This window comes from Saprolegnia parasitica (assembly GCF_000151545.1).
Source record: "Saprolegnia parasitica CBS 223.65 unplaced genomic scaffold supercont2.130, whole genome shotgun sequence".
Classification (NCBI taxonomy): domain Eukaryota; phylum Oomycota; class Saprolegniomycetes; order Saprolegniales; family Saprolegniaceae; genus Saprolegnia; species Saprolegnia parasitica.
The window spans coordinates 1-16336 of NW_012156524.1; the positions used below are offsets into that span (position 1 = coordinate 1).

The 16336-nt window shown below is 60.2% G+C and overlaps 7 protein-coding genes across 7 annotated transcripts; 5 read left to right on the plus strand and 2 right to left on the minus strand.

Annotated features, from left to right (window-relative positions):
• Positions 1–617: 617 nt before the first annotated feature.
• SPRG_14466 (hypothetical protein) lies at positions 618–1056 on the minus strand (the record flags this gene model as incomplete). The annotated part of the gene is made up of 2 exons (XM_012353643.1): positions 618–978; positions 1004–1056. The coding sequence occupies 2 exons, from the start codon at positions 1054–1056 to the stop codon at positions 618–620; spliced, it is 414 nt and encodes a 137-aa protein (XP_012209033.1).
• A 2880-nt stretch (positions 1057–3936) lies between these two features.
• Positions 3937–4749, minus strand: SPRG_14467 (hypothetical protein; the record flags this gene model as incomplete). The annotated part of the gene is made up of 1 exon (XM_012353644.1): positions 3937–4749. The coding sequence occupies one exon, from the start codon at positions 4747–4749 to the stop codon at positions 4000–4002; it is 750 nt and encodes a 249-aa protein (XP_012209034.1). The 3' UTR covers positions 3937–3999.
• Positions 4750–4881: 132 nt separating this feature from the next.
• Positions 4882–5664, plus strand: SPRG_14468 (hypothetical protein). Its single transcript, XM_012353645.1, has one exon. The coding sequence runs from the start codon at positions 4912–4914 to the stop codon at positions 5596–5598; it is 687 nt and encodes a 228-aa protein (XP_012209035.1). The 5' UTR covers positions 4882–4911; the 3' UTR covers positions 5599–5664.
• Positions 5665–5801: 137 nt separating this feature from the next.
• On the plus strand, positions 5802–7371 carry SPRG_14469 (hypothetical protein). Its single transcript, XM_012353646.1, has 7 exons — positions 5802–6020; positions 6068–6120; positions 6174–6294; positions 6343–6507; positions 6556–6610; positions 6662–6777; positions 6826–7371. Exons 1-7 carry the CDS (start codon positions 5809–5811, stop codon positions 7337–7339), a joined length of 1236 nt encoding a protein of 411 aa, XP_012209036.1. The 5' UTR covers positions 5802–5808; the 3' UTR covers positions 7340–7371.
• Positions 7372–7609: 238 nt separating this feature from the next.
• Positions 7610–11211, plus strand: SPRG_14470 (hypothetical protein; the record flags this gene model as incomplete). The annotated part of the gene is made up of 11 exons (XM_012353647.1): positions 7610–7738; positions 7942–8670; positions 8724–9235; positions 9304–9935; positions 9987–10072; positions 10115–10201; positions 10252–10469; positions 10519–10676; positions 10729–10850; positions 10910–10951; positions 11003–11211. The coding sequence occupies 11 exons, from the start codon at positions 7610–7612 to the stop codon at positions 11174–11176; spliced, it is 2889 nt and encodes a 962-aa protein (XP_012209037.1). The 3' UTR covers positions 11177–11211.
• Positions 11212–11801: 590 nt separating this feature from the next.
• On the plus strand, positions 11802–12872 carry SPRG_14471 (hypothetical protein). Its single transcript, XM_012353648.1, has 5 exons — positions 11802–11875; positions 11933–11957; positions 12008–12434; positions 12488–12586; positions 12635–12872. The coding sequence occupies exons 1-5, from the start codon at positions 11863–11865 to the stop codon at positions 12800–12802; spliced, it is 732 nt and encodes a 243-aa protein (XP_012209038.1). The 5' UTR covers positions 11802–11862; the 3' UTR covers positions 12803–12872.
• Positions 12873–12960: 88 nt separating this feature from the next.
• On the plus strand, positions 12961–16246 carry SPRG_14472 (hypothetical protein). Its single transcript, XM_012353649.1, has 6 exons — positions 12961–13440; positions 13497–13566; positions 13611–13747; positions 13792–14727; positions 14773–15189; positions 15245–16246. The coding sequence occupies exons 1-6, from the start codon at positions 12994–12996 to the stop codon at positions 16235–16237; spliced, it is 3000 nt and encodes a 999-aa protein (XP_012209039.1). The 5' UTR covers positions 12961–12993; the 3' UTR covers positions 16238–16246.
• The last annotated feature ends 90 nt before the right edge of the window (positions 16247–16336 follow it).

Below are 16336 nucleotides of genomic sequence, written 5' to 3' on the forward strand. Positions count from 1 at the left end.
GGCGTCGGCGCAGATCGGCGCGGGCGTTAACATGGAGCTCGTGCCGCTCGCGATGCAGCTCCAGGACGACATCCAAGACGCGTTCAGCCAGTACAATGACACGCTCTTGGCGCTGCGACTCGACCAAGACTTTCACTAAACCTCATCAAACGATAGTGTAGCGCAACGGAACGCTGCCCCACGACGCTCCTTGTAGCGTAGATAAGAAGAAGCCAATGCCATGCATTTTGCACGTTTTCATCGATACGACGATTGTGGCCTCGTGCAGCCGAGAAGGACCATCCGAGCGCGAAGAGGCATGGCGCCAGGTTGCTGACCACGCACGCTTGGTGAACCTCGGAAATACGCAGCCCTTTGAGCTCTACTGCTACGGAGACACAGCGTTTCCTCGGCCAAGGTCCGAGTACAGGAGTGCGAGCTATGGGCTCTACCACGGGATGGATCTCCGAGCTCACCCCCAACGACCACCTGCTGGTTCTTGTATGCAAGCAGGCGTACAATCAGTCTCTGACTTGGCTGTGAACTAATTTGATTTGAACGCAAATGATACGTTGGATTGATTGAATGTTAGGAGACTACATCTAAAGCCGGGCACGTGGGCCGGGCTGGCGATGTAGCTAAAGGGTTGCATCTTCAAGTCCTCGCTCGACCGCGACGTTGGACACGAGGACGGCCACGCGAAGCTTGTCAATGGCCGCGGCGCCAAGGAAGCTGCCCTTGGCGGACATGGCCGACTTGCTCATCTTGAGCAGCGCTGCGACGCGGTCGTGAAACGTTGCTGACGTGAGGATGAGGTTGGCGAAGTTCTTCTTCGCGACGGCGTCGGTCGTGGTGGCCGCTTGCATCCACGCCTTGTGCAGGGCCAGCCACTCCAGCCGGCTCTTCTCGGGCATCGCGCTCTCCATCACGGCTTTGGCGAGGCCATGGCCGCCATCTTGCTGTCCAGATCGGGCCGAGACCGACCCGTGTCGCGGTGGTCTACACGCGCTGCCATGGTCACGACCGCGCGTCGTCTTCGTTCTTGCGGCGCTCTGCACCGTCGTCCTGCGCCGCCATGCTGCTAGAGAGCGGCCATCGCGGCGCCTGCCGAGTTGCTGATGTAGTACGCCGTTTGGTCCAAGTGAGCAAAACAAATTTGACCTCGACGCAGATGAAGGGTGATTTGATTTGAATTAAAAAACGCCCACTTGCGTGTCAATTAAAAGAATTTGTCAATGGGTGAGTCTAAAGTATACGCAGTGTTTATTGTATTGGGGTGCAACGTCGCCAAATTGCATTTGAATTGCGTCCGACATGCAATAAAATCCCCTCGACCTCGAGATATTAGACGTTTTGTATGCAGTCAGCGCCATCGGATTGACCAATGACGTGGCGCGTTTCGAAGTGAATGGGAATGATGGTTTTAGGGCTCGGGCACAGCCTGCCCGAGCCCTAAGACCATCATTCCAGCGACTCGTTTCATCTCGACCGAGAGAGCTCGCAATACTAGCAGCATCGATGGACTTTGGACTGCAATAACACCGTTCTATAAAGTCTAGTAGGCACACCAGCGTCGTTGGGCATGTCGCGGTAACGTTGTGGTCGCTGAAGCAGCCCGGTCGTGTTCCCTGTCTCGTAATGGGTTACGAGTCTTAGCCACAGGTTGAAGTTGTGTGCGTCCAGCCCAACGCCCATACCGCATTAGTGCCAGTCAAGGGTGCTATGGTGAGCTCGCTTGGCTGAGAGAGAACGCGTCGTTGGTTTGCATATCACACAACAGTGTACAAACAAGCGACGGGATCGCGGCGTCTTGCATTTCACGCATGAGCAAGGTGATTGTATAGCTGCTCGGAGATTCGAAGCTGGAGGAGACCAACAGCATGTGATCGGTTTATCACGTCATCCGATAACGGGATGAAAAACCGTACGTATCGGGCCCGTCCAGTACCGTATGCGTCGATGCGCCAATGTCACTTTGCATGCGGAGCTCAAAGTACATGAGTCTTGCTGCTCAGTGGCGCTGACAGCTACCGCTGCCACCACAATCCTGCGGATCGCGGTCTCGTTCCTCCCAGTGGGCTTCCGAATGTAGCTTCTCGAAGCTCCTCGCCGACCAGCTTCAACTATCCAAGCGATATGATATTCGCAATGGCGCGTTTCTCGGTGGGTGTATTCTTGCTACAATCGTCACTGCTGAATAAACCGACGAACGCCAGTGCTAGGAATGCACGGGATTGCGCCTGCGATGGAGGATTCGAAGCCGGAATAAGTGGAGCACACGAGCAGTCGAGGGGGTATCTGCATGTGTACAGCCAAGACGGGCGCGGATGGTGGCGTTCTCCGTCTCGTAACCCTACCCGCACTGATAGCTTCAAGTTGCGCTGTACATGCGTCCAGCCAAACGTGCATGTTGCCAGACGATTGGTAGCTCCCGTGGCTGAGAAAGAACGAGCTGCAGCCACGTTACTTTGTACGTGGCCTGCCGGCGTATAATTTTACGACAGAGGGAAAGGGACGGCATTATATTTTTCAATGTTTCAACGGTTTCAAAATGGCGCCATCCAGACTCGATCGGTCGCAACCGCGGACGACCGAATCGATGCGAGCAACGGCACTACAGCGTCGTCTGCACCGCATATCGCTGTGTAGCATCATCGTCCAAGGACGAGCGAACATGTGCGTACGAGGTCATCGCAGGTGTGCCACTCGGCTCGTCGAAGACAACGCGACATTGTAGAAGACGCAAACGACATAAATTTGATCGAATTCTTACATATATAAGAATTCGATCAAATTGAAGTCGATTGCGTCTTCTACAATGTCGCGTTGTCTTTGAAACTTGTGCAAGTTGGTCGTTGCCGCTCTTTCTTCTTCCTGCCCATACTCCATGGAAGTACAATACATGGAACGATGATACCTGCGATGAAGCCAGCTTTGGAGCACGAGTCGAGGGACGGCGCTGCATCGCCACGCTGTGCTGGTGTCAACGTAGATCCACGATGGCGGTGAACGAATTGGCGAAGCACGCTCGAGGGCACCGGTGTCTCAGCTGCAAGCAGCGCGTCGAGGCGATTTGAAGAGTGCTCCCTCCTTCCTCGTCGACGATGAAGAAGGTCGTCACAAAGAACATTTCATGGATGCATCTGGCTGCACCCCACAGCGAACTCAGTTCCGTCCGAGCCAATGGACTTGCAGAATTTAATACGTGGCAGTCGGAGCGTCAAGGTGCAATTCCTTCTTTGCGGCAGTGTTGTATTAATTTTCGCGCAAGTGGCCATACCTTGCCACGGGATCGCCGACAACTCTCGAGAGTGGTCGCTCGGGGCAGGCCCAAGAAAGCTCTGCCCATTAACGCATTATGCTATCTCAAACTGACGCCTTGATGCAGTCGTGCGCTGTGCTCATGGAGGCAACTCGTTGGAGAATTGAAGCAGCACTGCTGCAAAGAAGGAATTTCTCCTACCAGAGTCCGTGCAAGATGATTGGCTCGACGTCAAGACGACGGGTCCATGCTGGCGGAAGCCCGCGTTGACATGGCGCTTGCGATTCCCGCGGGCGCCGTGTGAGGGAGGGCAGCGCTGGCAAGGGCGTTGTCTAATGCTACTGCACTGCTTTAAGGAGGCTCTACGCTGAGAGGAAGGAGCGCATGCCAACATGGCAGCAAAGGAGACGATTTTGCTCTTACAAGGCCGCTTGGAGCTGAAACTGGGGCATGATCTGGCGTAAAAGTCATCAAGTTTCGGCTCGGCCAGCTAATCTGCATCGACTCACATGTCAACGAACGTGTAGCGCCGCTTCGGGACCTCGAGCCTCGTCGCCAATACGCTCTTATCGTGCAGGAAAGGCCAAGGACAGATGCTGAACGTCTTGATCTGCGCTGCAGTGTAGCCTGACAGACAGACGAGATGCTCCTTGGTGGTTGTACGCCTTGTATCGAAGCCAATCCATATATCATGCACTCAACTCTGTTCCATACGTGGAATCTTATGCAAACTTCAAGCTCCTACGACTCGCTGCTGCTTAGACCTTGATGTTGGGCTCCTTCATCAACGCTTTCCCGCCCTTCGACTGGTGGAGCTTGATTGCGACACACGCGGCGAGCGCAAGCACGAACGCGGCGATCTCCAAGCCAAAGCCCGCGCCGTACGAGACGTACGCACCGAGCGGCTGCACTTGGCCGGCCCAGCAGCAGAACGCAATGAGTGTCGAGCCGACCGTAGCGAGCGTAAAGATCGACGCAAAGGTCACAAAGCGCGACGTGGCCGCGCAGCACGTGACGAAGAGGAGGAGCGAGAGGACGCTGAGGAGGCCAAAGGCCATGCCGAGGGTCGCAAACGCCAGCGTCGCCTTGCCGAGGGACCCGCACGACTTGTCCATGAAGTTGTAGAACGCATCCTTGTCCAAGCCCGCGATGCGCGTGCTGATCATGGCCGTCGAGCTGTTGGCATTCATGTACTCGGAGCACACGTCGAGCCCAATCGCAATCTTGGTGATGGAGGACCCGTTCATCGTGAGCTCGCCGCCCGCGCCGCCCGTGTGGTAGAAGCTAAAGCACTGGTCGAGCACGATGCCACTCGCTCCAAAGTCGGCGTTGACGCAGTAGCCCCACACGCCGGTTGTAAACTTGACGTTCTGGTACGCAGTCGCATTCTTGATGTCGCCGGGGACGACCGTGCTCGACCACATGGGGATGGCGAGCGCGATCGTGGCGAGCGTGAGCGCGGCGACGCTGAGGAAGATCGCAAGCAGGCCGGTCCACGAGCACGCCATCTTGCTCGATCGGTGGTGAAAAGCAAACTAAGATCTGGGGAGGCGTCGCCTGCTGAAACCGACCGCGGCCTCCGATTGGCTGAATCTTTTCGAAGCCGAGCGGGGATTGGGCGTTCGATTTTTCTCCGGCGCCGCTTGGCCCAGGAGGCGCAGTCGGAAGATATGTTCTGGTCCCTCAAGGGCGTTGCGACGCTCGTGCTCTGCGTCGCGGCCGCGGGCTTCTCATGGACGCAGCTCGTGCTGCCGACGTGGCTCGAGTCGGCGACCGAGTCAGTCGGCCTCACCAGTCACTGCGTCCACGGCGTCTGCTACTCCTTCTCGCTCCCGCCCAACGTCGGCGAAATGCAGCGCTACGCTGGGAAGCTCTTGATCCCAGCCAATACGACGCTCTGCGCCGCCTACACAGGTGGGTCGTGGAACGTATCGGGGCATTTGGTCGACGGCGCGTTCCTCGACGCGACATGCGGCTCGATCGGGCACGCGGCCATGGCCATGTGCCTCATCCAAGCGATCCTCGGCACCTTCATGGTCGCCGCGTACCTCACGTGGACGTGCGCAGCGACCAACAAGTCGTGCCTCCTCGCGCTCTGCAAGCTCCTCGCGTTCGCGAGCCTCTTTGCGAACCTGCTCACGATCACGTTCTGGATGGTGCTCAAGTCCCGGCTCCAGATCCGAGCAGGCGTCAAGGACGGTCTCGGCTTTGTCTCTACGCTGGTCTCGGCCGCGCTCTTTGGGTTGTGCGTCGTCTTGATTGGCATGCTCCGGCTCCGCGAACAGCACGAGAAGCTCCAGTCGCAGCGCAATTTGCAGCGCGCCAAGTCGTCGCAAAAGTCGATGGCCGCCGTGTAGCTACCTGAAATGGACGACTAGTCACCAAGAGTAATCACGTAATGTACATCCTGTCATGCAATCGGGGTCGAGAGGGTCGAGGCGCGGTGTCGTTGGCGCCTCTCCAAGATGGCCCGCGAGGTCCGGATAAGATGCTTTGTATGCGGACAAATGCGGGACCAATAGTTTGTCTGGAAATGGTCCTGGCCAATTGATTTGGAGATTGCTGCCATGGCCGCCAACATGCTGCAGGTCGTCGCGGGGACGTACGAAGGAATGCTGTACGGCTGGGAGGCCTCGATGGACGACCTCCTCGCCAAGAAGGCCAAGCTCAAGATGATCTACGGCTACCCGGCGCACACCGAGTGCATCAAGTCGATCGCGATGATGATGGAGCATGACGGCAAGACGCTCCTCACGGGCAGCACGGACGAAATGATCAAGTGGGCCACGCACCCATCGCCTCGCCCTCTCCTCACGCTGCATGTAGGATCTACAACGTCAAGCGCAAGGTCGAAGTCGGTATCCTCATGCAGCACAAGGGTACGCCCGACCATCTTGTACCTCGAAGATCTCATCGATGGAGGACGCATTAGGCGCCGTCACGTGCCTCGAGTACTATGGCAAGTCGCACGTGCTCAGTGGCAGCGCCGACAACACGATCTGCATCTGGCGCACGTCCGACTGGAACTGCGTCCACATCCTCGGCGGCCACAAGTAGACGCTTCGGATAGGAACGAGCGTGGGCTCAGCCTCGCTGTGTAGGGCGCCCGTCAACTCGATCGCGGTGCACCCGAGCGGCAAGCTGGCGTTCTCGGTCGCGCGCGACAAGACGCTCCGCATGTGGAACTTGGTCAAGGGCCGCTCGGCGTACATTCGCCGCCTCGACCAGGAAGCCTCCGAGGTGTTCCTTTCCCACGACGGCAACCGGTGCGTTTTCCTCGAATGACACGGCCTCTGGCTCATGCTTTTACATAGCTATGGTCTCGTCATGGGCCGCGACGTCTCTCTCTTTGGCGCTGCCAACGCCGACGTACGTCCATCGCCGTATCCTTTGCCTCTCCTCACACCCACTGCGTACTAGCTCCTCGCCGTCCTCGAGCACAAGAAGAAGGTCAACACGGCGGCGTTTGCGACCAGCGACCTCGTCGTCTGCGGCCTCGACGACGGCAGCTTTTACATTCACCGCGCGTCCGGCGGGTATACTCTCGTTCGTGTAGCAATGATGGTCAAGTTGCGTGTTTGTAGCGTCGTCGCCGAAGTCAAGCACGCGTCGCTGGACGCACGCATCCGTTGCATGCAGATCGTGGCCAAGCCGGACGAGAGCGCGCTGCCGTTCATCGTGCTCGCGACGTCCAAGGGCGTCGTGCAGGTGTGGGACCTCGCCGACTTTACGCTCAACGGCGACGACACGGTCGCGGCCAACGCCGACGTGCAGCCGGTCGTGTCGACCAAGATGTATGGCTCGGCGCTCGTGACGGCGCTCTCGGCGTGCAAGACGTCGCACGCGCACGGCGACGAAGAGGTGCCCGAGCCGATCGTGGAGAAGAAGCCCAAGGCCAAGAAGGCGGCTTCGACCAAGGACATTGTGCCCACGGTCGTCGTCGAGCACGAGGTCTCGGGTCTCTCCAAGGGCCAGAAGAAGAAGGCCAAGCGCAAGGCGGCGATGGAGGCCGAGGCGCCCAAGGAAGCGGCGCCCAAGGAAGCGGCGGCCAAGAACAAGAACAAGAAGGCCAAGAAGACGCCCACGACGTCGAAATAACTATCTCTAATACATGTAGACTCTGCTCCGTGGGTTCGTTTCAGCGAAAGTGCTTCGTAGCGCCTGCAACAAGCCTCCACCTTCGCTATCGCAGCTCTCCGCGCGCCACGTTTTGAATCCGGCAAGGCCATTGGCTCAAATTAAACTCAAGGTTTCGATACCCTGTCAAACCACATACACTTATAAAAACCTGTAGAAAGAAATACTTTAACTTTGGGAGGGACATCATTTCCGATCTTGCCGTGTTGAAGTTGCCATCGCGCTGCGCTCATGATCCCGACGCTCCTCCATGACCTCCTCCTCTTCCTCGGGAACATGCTGCGTGGGGCGGCAGACCAATTCGGCCGCATGCTAGGCAGCGCACCCGCGACCCTGCGCGAGGACGACGAGCCCATCGCGGTCCTTCCTCCCCGCTCGACGCACCGCCATCGTCCTCGCTCCGAGAAGACCTCATCGCCACGATCGACCGACTGGCCTCGGACACGAGCACGGCCGTGGCGAGCGCTGCAGAGCGTGCGCGTGCTGCGCATGGGCCGACCCCACTCGTGCCTGGGCACCCTCCTCGGCCCCTTCCGACCTCGTGGACTTGCACCTTTGCAGAGCCGATCGACGACTGGGTCAAGGACGTGGCGCAGCAGGTCATCGAGCACTGCAACAGCGATTCTCTGCTCAAAGCGTGTACTGATCTGGCGGCCGTCGACTCGGGCATCGCGCGGCAGTGTCTCGTCGTCGGCCTCGCCGAGATCTTGCAGGCGACGCCGCACGACGCCACCGCGATCGTCAACGTCATCGCGGCCGCACCCGTGCTGCACGGGCAAGTCTTGATCGAGTCGTTCCTCCGCGCGGCCCGCGTGGTGGATCTGGGGCAGTCCCAGTCGTGGCGACTCCTCATGGAGCACGCGCTTCGGTGCAAGATGCCGTATTCGGTGCTCCAGAGCATTCAGCGTGCGGGCGCTGGCGACTTCAAGCAGCTCGAGATGGCCGCTTACCACTCGATCGGCGACACCGCCAGCATCACCAACGCGTACTGGGCCGCGACGCCGCCGCCGCAACTTGGTGACTACGCCAAGGTCGTGGCCGACTTGAGCCAGTGGTCGCTGCTCGACCCGCCGAAAGCGACGATCGACTGCTTGGTCGCGCTGGAAGCCGGTGACCACACTCGCGTGGCGTCGCTGGCCAAACTGCGCATCGTACAAGACGCCGTGCCCGAGCCAACGCTCGCGGTGACCAAGGCGGAGCTTGGCCGGCAAGATCTCGTCAAGATCGCAGATGTCAGCGCCGATCTTCAGGTCGCGTCCATGTGCATCAATTGTAGACGACTCACCCCAAGGGTACATAAATTCAATTTTATGTACCCTTGACTCACCCTCGCATATACATGTAGATCCAAGGGGACGGGTGGGCGCTCGTCGAGCGTTGGAAGGAGGGTCACAAGCAGCATTGCGCCGAGCCCCGCGCTCTGCTGCGGTGCCTCGAGGTCGAGCAGCGGCTTCTGACCATGATCGGAGCCTCTTTGGAGAATCGCGCGGCGTGGTTTGTCAAGCGCGTCGCCGTCGCGCAGCAGGTTTCTGCTCCGCACGTCGTCGCCGGCGTTTTCGCGGAGCTCGAGACGACGCTGCAGCTGCTGCCAGATGCGTCGGCGGTGCGGCGGCTCACAAATCTCGTGCAGCACGGCTTGGCGGAAGACGATCTTCTCTCGACCGTCGACTGGACCGGGCAGCCAGGCGCCAGCGGCTGGACAGCGTTCCAAGCCGACGCCAACATGTCTCTGTGGGACCTGGCGTGGAGCCAGCTCGAGAACCCGACGGACAAGCGCGCGGGCAAGGTCTTTTTGGCGCTCGCCAAGGCGTGGGACAAGCAAGGAGCGCCGGAACTGGTCGTGCGAGCGCTCGAGATGTATGCCAAGAGCCTCCGGGTACAAACCCAAGCTTGCGTACCGGGTACTATGGACACGCTGTGTATAGGTGCACCGGGGCGCCCGCCCTCGACTTTCTCGGGCTGTGGTTTCAGCACCACGACGACAAGGGCGTGGCAAGCGTCCTGCGTGGGCTCCTTCTCGCGGACACTAGCACCCGCGTGCCGACGGTGGTTTTGGTGCCGCACGTGCACGCAGTCGTGGCTCAGTTTTTGGCCGCGTTCAAGCGCAACGACAAGGCTCACTACAGCTTGCTCGGCGACGTGCTTGTCCGCATGTGCGTCGACCACCCGTACCACGTGGCACACATCATCGCGCAGCGGCTTTTTGAAAAGTCCTGGGTCTCGGACGTCTTCTTTGAGAATCCCTGGGACTTTGTCGGTCGGCGCATCCGGCAGCAATCGATGCACGCGGCGCGACTCTTTGGCGCAGCTTGCAAGCTGACCGAGATGTACTTTGACATTGCCGCAATCAGCGTCGATGTGGCCGTCGAAGTCGCCGAGTTTTCTGCCTTTGCTGCGCTCAAACGATGCCACCCGGACGCGTGCGGCACGTGGCTCATGGACGAGCGCCCCGTCGTCTGGACGGCCAAGATTTCTCTCCAAAGCGACTGTCAGTACGACACGAGCCAGATTCCGTGTGTTCACAACTTTGAGCCAACGTTTACGACAACCGTTTTCGGTCCGTTGCGGCTTTACTATCCACCATTGTGACATCAAGATTGGTGCGTAGGTCGCTCGGCGCCCAAGATTGTCAAGTGCATTGGGACGGACGGCAAGACGTACAAGCAAGTCGTCAAGCACGGCAACGTCCTCCCCGTACAAGCACCTTTTTTGGGGCGGTCGATTGACGGACACTAGGACATTGCTGTCCAGGAGTTCATGAAGCTCTTCAATGCGTCGCTGCCGCGCGCCACCAAGTTTGCTGGCGTCGCTACCACCTACATCGTACGACGCTCTCAGAACTCATGTGTGTTCATGGAGGCCATCATACGTAGGTCAATGGGATCGCAGATCGTGCCGGCGTGCTGGAATTCGTCGATAACATGGAGCCGCTGGTGACGCCTATCTGCGCGATCGAGGCGCCGTATGTGAACCGCGAATGGCAGACTCGTTGGGCCGGCGCGGACGCCAAGGTTCGCGTCAAGATGCTGGCCGACGGTCCCATCGTGCTCCCGCAGTGGTTCCTAACGACGTTCCCGGACCCGTATGCGTGGTACGAAATCCTTTTGCGATTGCAACGACCAAGTGCTGTGGTGTTGTAGGTACCAAAGCCGCCTCAACTACACGCGGACGCTAGCGTCGTCGTCCATGCTTGGCGCGATCATTGAACTCGGTGACCGCAACGCCGCCAATTTCCTCCTCGACACGACGAACGGTGGCGTCATCCAAATCGATTTCGGAATAGTATTTCACTACGACTGTACGTGTGAATGACATTGTACCACGAAGCTCGACGTAATATGCGTACACAGTCGACGCCGCGACGGAGCGCATTGACGCCGTGCCATTTCGCCTCACGCGCAACCTCGTTGCCGCGCTTGGGCCGAGCGGCACGGGCGGCTTCTTTGCATTGGCGTGCGCCGAGACGCTCGAGGTACTCTACCATTGCATGCGGATGACGACACCGCAGAGTCATCTCTTGTGTGGACGTAGGTTGTGCGCCAGCACCACGTGACGATGCAGCGCCTCCTCGCGGTGCGCCCTCTCGTTTGCAAAAGTTCATTTCACGAGCAGCAAATGGTGTAGAGTGACCCGGCCGTCGCGCCACACAGCGTGTCATGCGTGGAAACCAGCTTGAACGCATTCATGCCGCATCGCGACGTGCCGATCTCGATGACGATGATCGACGACCTCATCGCGGCGGCCACAGACCCGCAGTCCCTGGCGCAGATGCCGATCGAATGTGCTCCGTGGTTTTAGCTAGCGTATTTTCTGAAATGCATACCTGTCCGATGAAGTCGGTCGCTTCGAGACACACGCTCGCTCGAACCAGACCATGTCTTGCACGATAGGATGCTTTCGTGCCCCTGCGCTTGATCGTGTTCCGCTGCAGGCAGAGCAACGCGCTCTCTGTGGAGCATTTCGGTTCCCATCATACGCCAACGGGCTCACCGCTAAGGCGTCGATGTCGAAATCGAGTGAAGACAAGCTTGCGACATCGGCTGGACAATGGAAAGGACGCTCCCAGGAAATGGTTACTGTTTCCTTGGACGCTCCGGTGACTCTAGCGACGACATCAGCCGGCGTGGTTCCCGGGTGGTGGCGCCCAAAGCTACAAGCACCAAACATCGGTGCATTCTTCGAGCACAAGGATCCTGAGTGCGCTGCCAGCAAGCCTGGGCATCATCGACACTTGGATGTGAGAATCAAAGTCTTAGTTTTGGCGCCTTATCGTCTTCAACCTTTGATACTCGATACCTGTATAAATGGTATACACCTAAAACATGTATTTTTGCAATATTTAGAGCAAAATGGTGCAAAACGAGGAGCCATGAAACCTGTCAGAATGGATTGGCGCAAACGAAGGCCATTGGCCAAAATGAACCGAGGGCCTATTCGCCGTCGCCAGTCAAAATCCAACAAACGTCCTTCGGGAAGCAAGCGCCATGGACTCCTGGGGTACGCACGCGCCTCCTCCGTAGACGACGATGGCCTCATGCATGCGACCGTGTGTAGATGATGAAGAATTCGAAGTGCCCACGTACGCGACCTCGGCCATCGGCGGCGAAGCGGCGGCTAATGACGTCGTAGGTTGAACGACAAGAAGCCTGTCGTCGCCAACTGGGACGACTCGGAAGAGGAGGAGGAAGAAGTCAAGCCCGTCGTCGCCGCCAAGCCGGCTGCGCCCACGGGTCCCCTCAAGCCCAAGCAGCTCAAGAAGATGATGCTCAAGGAGCAGGAGGAGAAGCACAAGCTTGAAGTCGCGATCGCCAAGGCCCGCGCCGAGGAGGAGCGCCACATGACGGCCGACGAACTCAAGGCCAAGCAGCAGCGCTCGATCGAGGACGCCGACTTTGAGAACGCGCTCGACGCGTTCGGCCTCAGTACGTCGAACGCGGTCAAGACCAAGGTCGCGAACGCCGGCGACCTCGAGACGGTCGTCTCGGGCATGAAGCTCGTGACGCTCGCCGACCACGAAGACCTCGGGTCGCTTGTCGGCAAGCGCCTCGTCAACTCGGTGCGCTTCATGCATGTGTGGAGCGTTCTGCCTCTCACTCGATCGCTGTCTAGAACGCCAAGTACGTGGTTGAGTTTATGAAGACGCTCATCTCGCACGCGTCGACGAACCTCACGGCCAACGACATGAACGACCTCACGACCATCATCAACGTACGTCGACCTCGTTGCATGCTTTCAGTACTTACACATGCTGCGTAGGTCATCAAGAACGAGAAGATCCAAGCCGCCAAGCCCAAGGGCAAGAAGAAGAAGGTCACGGGCAAGCAGGGCTACGCCAAGGTCGAGCGGGCGACGGGCGGCGCCGGCGCGGGTGCCAACGTGGAAGACTACGACTATGGCGATGACGATTTCGATGACTTTATGTAAACCTACACACCGCCTTTTGCTTCACTCCCATCGACTAACGACTCTCCCATCGACTAACTAAACTCTCGAGCGCAGTTCTCGCCTTGGAAGCTGCAGGAACTACTAGACCGACCTTTGAATCGCAAGCACGTGGACTGTCGGGCGTTGTCAGGAATATATATATTTAGAGAGAGAGCGAGAGAGCCGCCGCCATGGAGACGGCGACATGCTACTACAACGGCGACGACGCCTTCGACCCGCTCCTGCAGCACGAGCTCGCGCTCGAGATGACGAGTGCGAACGAGCAGGAGAGCCGGCGAAGCGCCGGCGACGACGCGCAGCTGACGGCCGTCCTCGTCCGCGTCAACCACGCCTGGCTGCACGCGTTCGCGGCGCACCACCGACGACCGTGTCTCTCGGACGAGCTCGTTTCGCGCGACTCCGTCTGGCTCAACGACTACTTCCAGAAGCTGCGCGTGCTCCACGACCCGGCGTCGTCGCAGGCCAAGCTCATCATGCAGCGGCTCAAAGAGTCGAGCCGCCGACCGCAGGCGACCGAGTACGTCCACGACGGGAGCGACGCGAGTCGGCAGCTGGTCGAGCCATTAGCGCTCATCCTGTACTGCACGACGCAGGACCGTTTGCCCGAGCCCCGCCTCGTACGACGAGGAGCTTCTCGCATCCACTGCTCCCATCTCTCGATCGACCTGCGTAGGTGCCCTTTCTACGCGAGACGGCGCTATACTTGGAGAGCCCGGTGTTACTGGCGCGCGCCAACGAGGCAGGTGCGTGTGGCTGCACCATTCTTGCCTGCTCATTTAAAGCGTAGCGCTGGCGACGCCGCTGTACCGGCTGCTCGTCGTGCGGCAAAACACTGAGGCGCGCATGCTGCTGGTGCGACTGCTGCTGGCGCTGGCCCAAGCCGACGCCTCGGCCGTGGTCCGCGGCTGCACCATTGGCGGCCAAGTAGGCGTAGGATAAGGGTGCGCGCGATGATATACTCTATGTAGGGCCGCGCGATGCTACCGAATATCTTTATCCAGACGCTGCCCAAGCGCCATCCCGAGTGCGCCGAGCTCCAAACGACCGCCGCCCGGCTCGTGCACATCTTTGACGTGCGGAAGAGCTCGTTCTTCCTCGACATTCCGTCGGCCAAGAGCCCGCGGAAAGCACTCTCGCCCGTCGTGCTGGCGGCGCTGCCCGTTCCAGCGTTCTCGCTGCCCGATGACGTGCTTCGTCCGTCGAGTCCGTACAAGGAGAGCGTGCGCCCAACGACCCACGCGATGCCACGCCGGCGTCCGTTCCCGTCGCCGACACTCCGCGCCGACGTCGACGTGCGCCGGCCGTCGACGCCGCAGAAGCTCGCGCCGCTCGAGGCGATCGATGCGCGTCTCGCCGCCTTCGACTTGACGCCGGTCGAGAAGCCGCCGTCTGTGCACAAGCCGATCCCGATGCCATTTCTCGACACACCGCCAGCCGAGGATCTGCCGCGGTCACCCATCACACCGACGACGCGCCAGCGCAAGCCGGAGCTGCAGTCGGTCGCGAGCTTCGAGTGGTACTGGCGCACGCTGCCGCCTGGCCACGCCAAGCTCTCGGACTACGCCAAGCTCAAGGCCGTGTGTCGCGCCGCCGTGTCACTGCACAAATCTGGCGACCTCGAGCGCGCCTCGGAGCTCTACGCCCTCGCCTTGCGGCTTTCCGAGCCGGTCAATGTCGAGACGGACGGGACGGCGCCGCTGCGGGTCGCGCTGCTCGTGAACCTCGGGAGTGCCCACTTGGGCCTGCGGCAGTGGGAGAGTAGCATCGCATCGCTCCGGGCGGCTATCGTGACTTGTCCCGAGCACGTCATGGCGCACTACACGCTCGGTATGGCGCTTGCCGCCAGTGGGCAGGTCCAAGAGGCCATCACCGAGCTCCAGGCCGTCGCACCGTTGCACTCGCCGGTGCTGCACCGCTGTGTGGATTGAACAATTTCTATTTTTTGCTAGGCCAAGGCGCAGCTGCGACGCCTCGAGAGCCGGCGGCCGCGCAAGGCAACCGCGTCCGCAGCGACGTTGCGCTCGGCGATCGGCCGCATGGCAATGCAGGCAGAGGCGCTCGATGTGGTGTGGGAGACGCTCTTCCAGTGTCTCGACAAGTCGCGCTGCGGCGTCGTGAGCGTCGAGGGCTTCCGCGACATGCTCCACTTGGCCAGCGTCACGTTGACGAAAGACGAGTGGCGCAGTCTGCTCGGACACGTGGCACACGAGCACGACGCAAACTACATTGTGTACACGCGCCTTGCATCGGACGTGATGCTGCAACGCCCGGCGCCGCCGTCCCCCGTCGACAAGGTTTGCTTCCACGGCCTCCGCCGACGCACGGGCATGGAGCGCCTCCGCGTCTCGCTGCACTTGCTCGCCCAGGTAAGCCTACCACGCCTCTTGGTGCAAGCCAACGTGTGTGTGTGTGCTGCAATAGCGCGAGGCCAGGGCGTTCTGCGGCACGGTCGCGCAGTGGGCTCACTTTGGCGTCGACAAGACCATCGACATTTCCTCGACAGCGCCGCCCGTCTCGTCGACGTGGATGCCCTTCGTCGTGCACGTACCGCCATGTCCGACATCCGTGCTCTCGACGCTTGCGACCGCCCTTGTCGCCCAGAGCACGGCCAAAGGCGTCGCGTCCGCCCACCGCGCAATCCGGCTCCGGCGCCTCATCACGCGCAAGGTCGTCGAGACGTTTGTGGCCAAAGGCGTGGTCTACGCGATTGCGAGCACGACAAAGCTCCTCCACGAGATGCGCCACCGGCTCGCGACGACCTGCGCCATGCACGACGTCTGCGGTGGCGTCGCGATGCACTCGCTCCGGCACTTGACCGCCGCCCATGCGCATGCACACGTATATGCGCAAGCGCAAGCCAAGACGGTCCTCGAGCGCATTGCGGCGCGCGCAGCGGCCACGGTCGCCGTGCGTGCTGGCGCCACGTTCGACCTTCCGACCGTCGGCGCCCAAGCCAAGGTCGTGGCAACGCGCTGGCGCAAAACGAGCGGCGCATTACGCAAACTGGCTGCGGCGAGTCGCAAGCACGGCGTAGCGTGGGTGCACGCTGGCGGCTCACTCCACGACATTGCGACGCTGGCGACCCGGCAGACGGCGCAGCTCGGGAAGCAGCACCGGCGACTCGTGGCCGTCGCCGACCACGCGATGCAGATCGTAGTGCAGCGTCGTGATGCAGTGGATGCCGTCGCTGTTCGGGTCGTGCGCGCGAAGATCGCCTACTACACGGTCTTTCATGCGCTGCAGACGGGCCTCTCGACGGTCTCGGGCGCGCCGCTGCCCGCGTACGACCTACCGTGGATGTTTCGCAAGTACGAGATCCTGCCGAACGACGAGATTGAGCTGCCCGGCGAAGTGCTACCGACAGAGGGAGTCGTCGGCGTCGAGCCCTGGCACACGGAGCGCACGACTTTGTAGCTCGTAGTAACGCGGGAAGGATGTGGATCGTCTTCACCGACTCGTCCAGCGTCGTTGGCTCCATCGCAGGCAAAGGCGAGAATGGCAGGCAATTGGCGG

Excerpts from the sequence above, each read along its gene's own strand:
- SPRG_14469 (XM_012353646.1), top strand. The coding sequence starts at position 5,809 with ATGGCCGCCAACATGCTGCAGGTCGTCGCGGGGACGTACGAAGGAATG. Across the intron at positions 6,611-6,661 it reads TTGGCGCTGCCAACGCCGAC|CTCCTCGCCGTCCTCGAGCA; the intron begins GTACGTCCATCG and ends ACTGCGTACTAG. Across the intron at positions 6,778-6,825 it reads ATTCACCGCGCGTCCGGCGG|CGTCGTCGCCGAAGTCAAGC; the intron begins GTATACTCTCGT and ends GCGTGTTTGTAG.
- SPRG_14471 (XM_012353648.1), top strand. Across the intron at positions 12,435-12,487 it reads GCAAGCGCCTCGTCAACTCG|AACGCCAAGTACGTGGTTGA; the intron begins GTGCGCTTCATG and ends ATCGCTGTCTAG. Across the intron at positions 12,587-12,634 it reads ACCTCACGACCATCATCAAC|GTCATCAAGAACGAGAAGAT; the intron begins GTACGTCGACCT and ends CATGCTGCGTAG.
- SPRG_14472 (XM_012353649.1), top strand. The coding sequence starts at position 12,994 with ATGGAGACGGCGACATGCTACTACAACGGCGACGACGCCTTCGACCCG. Across the intron at positions 13,567-13,610 it reads GGCGCGCGCCAACGAGGCAG|CGCTGGCGACGCCGCTGTAC; the intron begins GTGCGTGTGGCT and ends TTTAAAGCGTAG. Across the intron at positions 15,190-15,244 it reads CGCTGCACTTGCTCGCCCAG|CGCGAGGCCAGGGCGTTCTG; the intron begins GTAAGCCTACCA and ends GTGCTGCAATAG.
- SPRG_14468 (XM_012353645.1), top strand. The coding sequence starts at position 4,912 with ATGTTCTGGTCCCTCAAGGGCGTTGCGACGCTCGTGCTCTGCGTCGCG.